This window comes from Vicia villosa, linkage group LG1 (assembly GCF_029867415.1).
Source record: "Vicia villosa cultivar HV-30 ecotype Madison, WI linkage group LG1, Vvil1.0, whole genome shotgun sequence".
In the NCBI taxonomy this organism is placed as follows: Eukaryota; Viridiplantae; Streptophyta; class Magnoliopsida; order Fabales; family Fabaceae; genus Vicia; species Vicia villosa.
This window is the reverse complement of record NC_081180.1, coordinates 34,844,897-34,855,217: the sequence shown is the minus strand read 5'-3', so window position 1 is coordinate 34,855,217 and position 10,321 is coordinate 34,844,897. Positions and strand designations below refer to the sequence as shown.

The window sequence follows — 10,321 nt, the reverse complement described above, 5'->3', positions numbered from 1 at the left end:
GGTATGTATGCTTGAGGTGGGGGTGTAGAGAGAGTTAGAGTTGATTAAGATTATTTAAAATTTTAAATAATTAAATAATGGTAATTTCAGTAGATTTATTTAACTAAAATAATAATGTTGATAGGATATTGAAGTACTAGATTTAATAATAAAATAATAAGAAGAAGTGAATGTGTCGAGATTTTAAGCCAAAGTGGTAATTACAAGGTTAAGTTGAGGGTAGTATTGAGAAATTCTAATGGGAGAAATAGATTTACTATCAAAGAGAGAATATGGAAAAAGAGTCTCATTCTATCAGTACGTGAAACAAAGAGAAGAGAGAAAAAATGCTTTGGGAGAAGGTGTGTTAGGGATTGATGGAAGAGATTTTCAATCATCATCTTCGCTGAATTTTTCCGGAGTTACAAGGTAGGGGTGGGAATTTGGTTCAATAATGAAGGTGTGATGAAGGCTAGAGTGGAGAGATTCTTAATCTCCATAGGGTTTGTTCTTCCTTTGAGTTTTAATGACTTGTTGATGGAAGTTATATGTTATTTCTGTTTATATGCTATGATGTGCATTTTTGTTGTATGTGTTGATGTGTTGTAGTTGTGTTCTTGAAAATAAAATGAGTCTAAGCATCTAATTCATGATAACAATTAATAGATTGATGATAATTACTATGATATATGTATTGATCTTGTTAGAAAATATTTATGGGATGAAAATTTTGTTTTCGAGTCAATTCCATGTTTATGCCATTGTTAAAGTTTTGAAAGTTTTAGTTAAAATGCAAAATTATGAAATTTGTTGAGTAAATGTGTTTGGGTATGTTAGGGCATGTTTGGAAGAGTTTTAGACAGCAAAAAAAACTGAGTATTTTCATCATAGGTGGTAATCGATTACCACATATTGGTAACTGATTACCAGCTTAAAAATAAGCTTTTTGAGATTTTCAGGGTCGGTAATCGATTACCACATACTGGTAATCGATTACTACATATTGGCAAGGAAATTTCTTAGTCAAATACTGTTTTAATCATAACTTTTTAACAGTGTATCCAAACGACGAGCCGTTTGAAGTGTTAGGAAGCTAACACACAAAGCTATGACATGATAAATATAAGTGAATTGTTTGAGAATTATCCCTATGTCCACTATTTTTGTAAGTTTGATTGTTCATATGTTGTTTTTACTATGTCATGCTTTGACGTTTTACCTCGTAACTTTTGATCTGTAAGTCTAAATGAAATTCTGCTTGAAGCGTTAGAAAGCTAACACTGAGAGCTATAACATAATAGTAATTGGTGGAATGTTTAAATATTATTTCTATTCTTATTGTGTTAATGAAGTGTTGGATTATATGGCTGGTTAATGAATTGTTGCATCGTTGTGATAATGCTATGTGATAATGATGTCATTGTGTTGATACTATTATGATAATGTTGTTGAGATGTTGAGTTTATGAATATGATATTGTTGTTGCATGTTGATAGCTCATGCATTCATATTGTCAGAACTTCTGTTATTGTTTTTGGTGAGCCTCAATCCTATAGTGATGGATCGCATGCGAGTAACTAATTCCTATTATGGGGGATTAGTGAAGTGTTACCTATGGTGATGGTAGCTATTTGGTGTGCTCCGGTTCCAAGAGGGAATCGATCCTATGGTGGGGATCATGGAGTGAAATGAACCTAAATATTCATAATTTGGTACCACATGCATGTTGAGTACATTTTCATTTGGTGATTTAATTTTGGTGTTATGAATTGTAGATGAGAATACTATATAGGTTGATGTTTTTATAATTGATGTGTGATGTTGATAATTAATCTACTCTCAATTATTTTCACCACTAATTATTGAATTGTATTCTCACCCCTTCTATTGAAATGTTGTTTTTACATGGGCATCATGGAGATACTTAGGAGTAGCATTGCTGAAGTAAGTAGAAGATAGCTCTTGGAGTTACTTCTTTAGTTTATCGTTTTTACTAGTGGTTCCTTGCTCTGATCATGTAACATCGGGTTGGGATAATGTTGAATTAATTCTTATGTCTTTTATGTTGAAGTGAAAGACCATTTATGTTGTGGAGACTACAAAGTTCTTTTTAGATGACTATTATATTTATTTTTCTTATTCTATGAAGTTAACTTTTATGAGACTAAATGTCACGAGTTGAAATGTTATTATTTATTGCTCTATTAATGTTTCCGCTCCAATGACATATTATGAAAATGTATCAATACATAAAAATGTGATACCGATCAAATGAGTTGGATGTCATGTAAACATCTCAGGTATGATTCAGATGTGTTGGATGTCGTGCAAGCATCTCAATTATAAATGTGTGTATTTGAACTATTATGTTGAAACCCGTGTTGTGGAAGAGGATGTGTGTATTTGAATTATAAATGTGTGTATTTGAACTATTATTTATGGGATGTGTATTTGAACTATTATGTCGTGCAAGCATCTCAATTATAAATGAATCAGTTGATTGGCACTTCTGATATGCTTGATGTCAACCTTACTATCATCCCATTCCACCTAAATCCTACCATTAATATGTTTTTGGTAGTTATCCAAATACCTACACCTAAGGTTGATTTTATTCCTAACGTTCTGAGCCTTGGCACTTTTAACTCTATTCTCAAGTAAAATAACAATCTCATGGTGAAGCTTAAGAAGAAGGGAGCTAATCTCCCTTAGCTTACCAATTTTATTCAGCTCCCGCGCATTTCAAGCAACAATCATGGACCACTATCTTGGGGAACTAGAGGATCATTTAAAATCCCTAATGCCTCAAAACCATTCTCATAATGAATTGTTGTTGGTGAATTATCCTATTGAAGAAGTTTTCCTTTATCTCTTGCAGCTTTGCTCACTTTTGTCCATTCATTCATCTTATATTCCATAGATTTACTTGTAATAGCCTCATTTGTTGGAGTCACATATGCTTTAGTTTGTGGTTTATCTTCTTCTGTCAATTTAGGCTTAGATCTCCATTGCAATTTCTAAGGTTTCACTCCACATTTGTGGCCAACTTTCTGACATTTATCATAGAAAGGGGGTTTTCATTCATACTCTATTGGTTGCTACAATTTTCGCCCTTCCTTATCTTTAATGGTTACCTCTTTTGCCAATTCTTGTATGATATCCACCTCCACCAGAATCCTAGCATAGGAAACCCTAAGCTTATTGGTTGTGCAATCATCATTTACCAAAGGTGTCCAATAGCACTCCCAATTTTACTAAAACACTTCACTCCCCATAGATGCAAAGGAAATTCGAGAAGTTTGATCCAAATTGGCAATGTTCGCAACATGTCTTACTTCAGATTGAATCCAGGCATCTATTCTCTCAGCAATACAAGCATATTCCTGATGATATAAGGACCTTTCATCATCATTGAGTCATTATCCTTGTGCGATTTTAATTTGAGAATGAAATAGCCTTCCTCATGATAGAACATTTTTGATAGAACATAGCATTCCTCGTAAATTGCTTCACTGTGTTCATGCTCAGATCACCTCCCAACACATACATAATCAGGGAGGATTCCCAAAATTTCAACTATGTCTCTATATCCTCATCCTCGATTTCAATTTCTAGTTCACCATTCACCAGCTTTGGCCCAACAAATTCAATTACCATTCGATTCGCCGAATTTCTGTTGTTACTAAGCACATTAACCCACAGTTTCCTTGTCATCAATGGTTCTTCCTCTTCTCAGCATCTAGGGTTTAAGAAATTGTGTTCCCCTCTTCCTTATTCGATTCAGTGTGTATCACAATAATATCTAATAACTCTTAATAAATTGCATAATAATTCCTATAAAAAAATTATAATCAAAATGAGTCGATTGAAAATTTCCAGTTAATTTTATTTGTACATTAGATTCTAAGCCACTTGAATTTAACCATTGATCCATAACAGTAAACTTTTAGATAAGGCTTTAAATATCACAACAATATAATAAAGAAGGCAGAAAATCATAATATGGTCTCCCTGCTCCAACCATTTATGAATTTTTTTGGTGAGATCAATTCGATGAGGTTGAGAATCCCTCAATTTGAAAGAAAAAAAAAATACAGTCAAATATCTAGATTTTAAAATTCAGACAAACTCTTTAATTTTAATTTTGTGTGGTATTGAGATTGGATTTGATTCTGTGTGTGATGTGCATCTAAATTTTAATATCCATAATTTCTTAATTTGAAATTCAAAATCCGAACTTTTTTATCCTTGATTTGATGCGTTTCTGAAAGAATTTGTTATGTATAGTATTTGAGTAATATCCAATATTTATTGTTTATCATCTTTCATTTAGATTCATAAGAAGCAACAAACTTTCACACAGTTTCTTTACAAGCTAATCTAACTAAGACAACAGTTTGCACAAAATGTTTTTTCAGAAAACATCTACTTCTACACAGATTTTTAGACATAAAAATGCTTCGACACAACAAGTTGTTGTCCAACAACAACTTGCTGTTGCATAGTCACAACAAACAAAAAAGCAAAAAGAAGAAGAATAAAGAAAATAAAACGATGCTGCAAACAGCACACAACTTCTTTCTAATAGTCATTTTGATATTTTTGTTTAGATATGATCCCATATAAGTCTATAAGATGTAGTATTTGGAATTTTAAAACAATTTAATGCTCGTTTTATAATATTATTTTTTTAGTGAATTTTTGTCCAAATTTGGTAGAATATACCACTGTTTTGTAGTGTTTTTTTATAATTTTTTCTTCACTTTGACTCTAGTTTGACAGGATTTTAATGTTGATTTGTAATATGTATTTGAAAAATTTGAAAGCTAAAACATACAAATAAAACTTCAAAATCAAAACCACATATTTGAGGTACATGAGGCTTAAGGGCCCGTATGTTTTACCTTAAAAAGATATTGATTTTTCTATATATTTTTAAAATTATTTCTTATAAAATTATTTTAAAATATTAAAAGTTTTTATATTTATTTTTATAAATTAAAAAACTAATTTTGCCATTATATAATATAAAAATAAAATATAGTTGAAATCACAATTTTTTTTAAAAAGATCTATCTCAAGTTAATTTTTATGAAAAAACATTTAAACTAGTTTCAAATTTAAGTGATATTAAAATTATCAAATACTTAAAAGTAAGTTATAATAAAATGATCAAATACTTAAAAGTAATATTTTTAAAATAACTATTTAAAATAATTTTATTTAAATTATTAAAAAAATCTTTATAATTTTTTAAAACAAAAAATCATTTTAAAATAAAAGCTGGTCTAAATTGCATTTAAGAGAAAAAGAGAGCAGCTGAGGCAAATAGTAGTGCCATTTGCCAACCCCCACTCTTAGCCCAAAAACCATGGCCTCCCTTTCCAACAAAATCCAACCAAGTATTAACTTGTGTCAGTCACTGATTCGCAGAATGCACTATTGCATCAGATGCTCTTAAAAATAAGAAAAAGCTAAAGAAAAAGCTAACCCACCTGCCCTTAATCCCATGGTTTTATTATACTGACTCACACGCTTCATGCTCTCTTTCTCTTTGTTTGAGATGTCCAAATGCGTTGGTAACCAAAACCCATGGTTTCTAGCCATCCTTTACTCTAAACCACTACCTTCTTCTTCTATACACATTGCTAAAGGACATTTTCTTTATCTTACTAAAGTGCGTCAAATAATTAAACAATGACATACAGGATGGATAAGAGGAAAAATAACATGTGCATAAAAAAAAGTTAAGAGTATTTTATTATATTAAGAAAACAACTAAGGAAACATCTGATCATAACAGAATTCAAAGTGAAAACAATTGTATGAGACGGTGGATTTTATCTGAAACCATCAAACTCCTCCTTTCCTAGTACCACTCATCTCTCTATCAAAAAACTTTTGTTAATCAACCTACTCTTTCACCATCTCACTATAAATATGCACTCAACCTCATACACACTTCATTCAACACTACACCAATCATATATTCACCGTTTTACAAAGACTTATTTCATTCTCAGCTTTTGTGCAATTCAATTCAATTCGAACTTTGAAAATGGCAGAGAGAAATGTTGCTGCTAACTCTTCTCTTGAGAAAACTAGTTTGGCTTATCTAGATCAGAGGATGGCCATGGCCAAACGCTGTTCTCATCGTAATGCATACTTTACTAATTACTGTCAATCTATAATATAATCTTCGGTTTCCTTTGTTTTTGATGTTTTTATTTCTCCATTTGTTGTGTAAACAGAAGGTGTGATGGCTGGAGCTAAGGCAGCTGTTGTTGCTACTATTGCCACTGCCATTCCAACTGTAACTACTACTCATTCCTTCCACCTTTTCTATTTTCTTTCAGTCATTCGACATTCTACTTTGGTGTATAGCTAACTGGAAGAACTATATATGTTTGATATGCAGCTGGCTAGTGTTAGAATGCTACCTTGGGCAAGAGCAAACCTCAATCACACTGCACAAGCTCTCATCATTTCCACAGGTTAGTTTACTCATTCTTACTACTGTCACAACATTTGAGCAACTATTCTCTTCACAATCATTGGTGTATACTTACTCTCATATTCTGTTGGTAGTGGCCGGAGCAGCATATTTCATAGTAGCTGACAAGACCGTCTTGGCAACAGCAAGAAAGAACTCCTTCAACCGACCCTCCAATGCATGAATTATCATGGATTCAGATGCATGTATGCATCCGGCTAATCTTAAATTCTTAATCAACATTAAGTTAGTTTCGCCGTGTACTCTTCACATATGTACTTATAAATAATGATTTGCATCTCAATAGTGAGAGTTCTTTTGTACTATCAACCAATCATAGTTAATCATACGAATGCAAATCAGTGAGATCTCTTTCTGCAGAAGTGCAAATGATATTGAATAGATACATTAAGTTTCACCAGCAATCATTGCATGAACAAAACCCGTCTTTAAAATAATGAAAACGGTTTCTATCTCTTGCAATTATTTCCCTATTGAAAATCTTAGATATTAGCTTGGTAGCCGAATGACAGTTTCCACAAACACGAAGATTCTTCACGATCCTAATCGGAGTTCCAGGATTTGTGCTAATCAAACCAAAAGCAATAGCCAATCTCTCACTGTGATGACTCAAAGCTCCTTCCTTCCATTCTTCATCCATATCATAGAGTACCTCAGAAGTATCAGGCACAAACCCATTTTTCTCCAAAAGCTTATCTACCTCATCCAACATTTGATAAATATTTTTGCATTCGGGGTGGAATTTATCACCAACAAGGAACTCATGAACAGTACCATCAATCTCTATAGAGGTGCAACCGGGAACTTTCTTCATTCCTTTGTCATTTAACCTTGTTCGTATCCTTGCTACATCATCCCATTTACCAGCTCCTGCATATATATTCGACAAAAGCACGAATGCCCCTGCATTTTCTGGCTCTAATTGAAAGAGACGTTCTGCAACATATTCACCCAACTCAACACGTCCATGAGCCTTGCAAGCACTGAGGAGAGAACCCCAAATTGCTCCATCAGGCTCGATTTCCATGTTTTTCATAAGAATCTCCGCTTCTTCAAACTTTCCAGCTCTAGCTAAGAGATCAATCATGCAACCGTAGTGTTGCAATTTCGGAGAAATCCCATAATCTTGCATCATCAACCTAAAATACTGGTGTCCAAGATCAACCAAACCAGCTTGTGTACAAGCAGATAATACCCCAACAAATGTGATGTCATCTGGCTGAAATAATCCTTTGTTGACCATTTCCGAGAAAAGTGCAAGAGCCTTCTCTGCATGTCCATGCATGGCAAATCCAGATAACATGGCATTCCAAGAAGACAAATTTCTACAATGCATACTTCTAAAAACCCGTTCTGCCGCCTCAATGCAACCACATTTTGCATACATGTCAATGAGACTTGTCCAAAGAGAAGCATTGCTACTGCTCTTCAAGTTCTTATCTATGTATGCATGAACCCATTTACCAAGGTCAAGAGCACCAAGGCAAGCACAAGCATGAAGAATGCCCAAGAAGGTCACATCATTAGGCTTAACATTCGATCTAAGCATCACCTCAAACAACGCTAGTGCTTCTTCATACAAACTCAAATAAGAATAACCACCAATCATAGTATTCCACGAAATCACATCTTTTTCATCTATCCTATCAAACAACTCACGAGCAGTATCAATTTCACCACACCTACAATACATATCAATGAGTGCATTGGTCAACTGAAGATTCAAACCAAACCCATTATCTCTAACCCAAAAACCTATCCAATTACCCAATTCAAGCGACCCAGTGTGACCACAAGCAGAGAGAAGACTCACCATTGTACTCTTATTGGGTGAGATATTTTCCTCCTGCATCTCATGAAAGCAAGCAACAGCTTCTTCAAAACGACCCCTTTGAACATACCCAGCAATCATAGCATTCCAAGACACCACATCTTTGGTGGGAATTTCATCAAAAAGTCTTCTACCATCATCTACATAACCCTGAGAGACATACCCAGTAATAAGAGCTGTAAAAGAAACCGCGTCTCTCAGAGAACTCTTATCAAACACCAAGCGTGCAAGGTCCAATTCACCAACAGAAGCGTACATATGAATGAGCGAAGTATGAACATGTGGATGCAAATCAAGAGACAACTTCAAAGCATGAGCGTGGAGCTGTCTACCTTCATGTGCAGCCTTTGCTTTTGCACATGATTTGAATAGGAAAGGGAAAGTGTGAGAATTTGGTTGAAGGCCATTGTTAAGCATGCGAGTGAAAAGGTGTAAAGAGGAAATGGGAGAAGGGCTCAAAGAATGGCCACGAATGAGAGAGTTCCAAACGAAGTGATTGCGTTTGTGCTGTGGTTCGTTTTCTGCGAAGAGGGAGAGAGCGTAGGAGAGGTCGCCGGAAGGTGAAACGGCACAGAATTGAATGAGTTTGCTTTGAACAAAAAGGGTGTTGTTGAGACCGGTTTTGATGACAAGTGAGTGAATTTGCTTGAAGGTGTTGATGTTTTTGCATTGTGCGAGGAGTTTAAGATAAGGGTGTTCTTCAAGAATCTTGTAAGGAGGATCGGAACCGGGAAGAAAGTGAAGAATGGAAGGTGAACCTGACACTAACAACATGGTAACTGTGTTTTGTTACGTGGCGGTTGTGTTGAACCAAATCCATTTCTTAGATGATTGTTTTAGAAGATAAATATGAAATATTAGGAGAAATTTGTTTCAAAAATTCATAAATAAATTCAAAAAACAATTTACTCAAAAATAAAAATATAAAAAAATTATTTTTTATGTATTTTAAAAGATATTTAACATATAATATTAGGCATCACAATGAATGAACCAACTCTATGGTCTGAAACCTATCATATTCAACTATTCCTCTGATCTCATTTATAAGAAAAGATTCTCTTTTTAGATACATTGAATAAATAATGTATCTGGACAACATATTGTCTAGATACATTATTTATTTAATGTATCTAAAAAGAGAATCTTTTCTTATAAATGGGACCAGATGTAGTACTAACTACACCATCGTGATTTGCTTGAGCTCGATTTAAAATTATTTGGATGTTCTTTTTTTACTGGCTTAATTGCAACTTTAGTCCCCCTATTTTTGTCTTTTTCTTGATTTTGATCCCTCTATTTTAAAAATCACTATTTTAGTCCTCTTTTTAAGCTTTCTGTGCAATTTTCATCCCCCTATTTTGCCTTTTTCTGCAAAATTAGTCCCTATTCATGTATCTTTTTCAATAGAAAATTTAAAAGGGGGGCCAAAATCGTGGTTTTAAAAATGAGGGGACTAAAATCGAGAAAAAGACAAAATAGGGGGACCAAAGTTGCAATTAAGCCTTTTTTATTTTTGGTTGAAAAACTTTGATTCTTAAAGAAAAGCTCAAATAACTGAAAGGTTCTCTCAAATTTTGGATTAGAAATGTTTTTGGAAATTTGTATTTTAGAATTACGGTGTTTAGGGAGGAAGATAACTCTTTGGACTCTAAAGCGGACAAGGGAGCTCTCCAACAAAATACGATTGTTACAAAACTTTGAACCCTTAGTCCTTTCTCTAGAGTTAAAGATTTTTAGTTGTTCCAAAGGTTTTGGAGTAAGTGGCTCAAGAGAGGTGACAATAATATTGGTTTCTTTCATGCTAGTGTCAAGAGCATAAAAAAGAATAACATAGTTTTGACTCTTCGTGTTGGGAATGATTGGGTTGAAAGGATATTCTAGATTTGTCATAAAGTAGTGAGTTACTATACCAATTTATTTTTGGAGTCGCTAACTAATATGCATTTTTTATATGATGGTGATTTCAGTTCTTTATCCTTGAATGTCATTGTTAG

The 10,321-nt window shown here is 33.7% G+C and overlaps 2 protein-coding genes across 2 annotated transcripts; one reads left to right on the top strand and one right to left on the bottom strand.

Annotated features, from left to right (window-relative positions):
- Positions 1-6,000: 6,000 nt before the first annotated feature.
- Positions 6,001-6,848, top strand: LOC131633929 (early nodulin-93-like). The gene is made up of 4 exons (XM_058904611.1): positions 6,001-6,134; positions 6,231-6,292; positions 6,398-6,473; positions 6,568-6,848. The coding sequence occupies exons 1-4, from the start codon at positions 6,038-6,040 to the stop codon at positions 6,654-6,656; spliced, it is 324 nt and encodes a 107-aa protein (XP_058760594.1). The 5' UTR covers positions 6,001-6,037; the 3' UTR covers positions 6,657-6,848.
- Positions 6,845-9,141, bottom strand: LOC131633921 (pentatricopeptide repeat-containing protein At1g08070, chloroplastic). The gene has a single exon (XM_058904599.1). The coding sequence runs from the start codon at positions 9,096-9,098 to the stop codon at positions 6,888-6,890; it is 2,211 nt and encodes a 736-aa protein (XP_058760582.1). The 5' UTR covers positions 9,099-9,141; the 3' UTR covers positions 6,845-6,887.
- Positions 9,142-10,321: the final 1,180 nt, after the last annotated feature.

Bases quoted from the DNA above. Each gene is read 5' to 3' on its own strand.
- LOC131633929 (XM_058904611.1), top strand. From the start codon at position 6,038: ATGGCAGAGAGAAATGTTGCTGCTAACTCTTCTCTTGAGAAAACTAGT. The intron at 6,293-6,397 runs GTAACTACTACT...TTTGATATGCAG, and splicing joins TTGCCACTGCCATTCCAACT to CTGGCTAGTGTTAGAATGCT. The intron at 6,474-6,567 runs GTTAGTTTACTC...TTCTGTTGGTAG, and splicing joins AGCTCTCATCATTTCCACAG to TGGCCGGAGCAGCATATTTC.
- LOC131633921 (XM_058904599.1), bottom strand. From the start codon at position 9,098: ATGTTGTTAGTGTCAGGTTCACCTTCCATTCTTCACTTTCTTCCCGGT.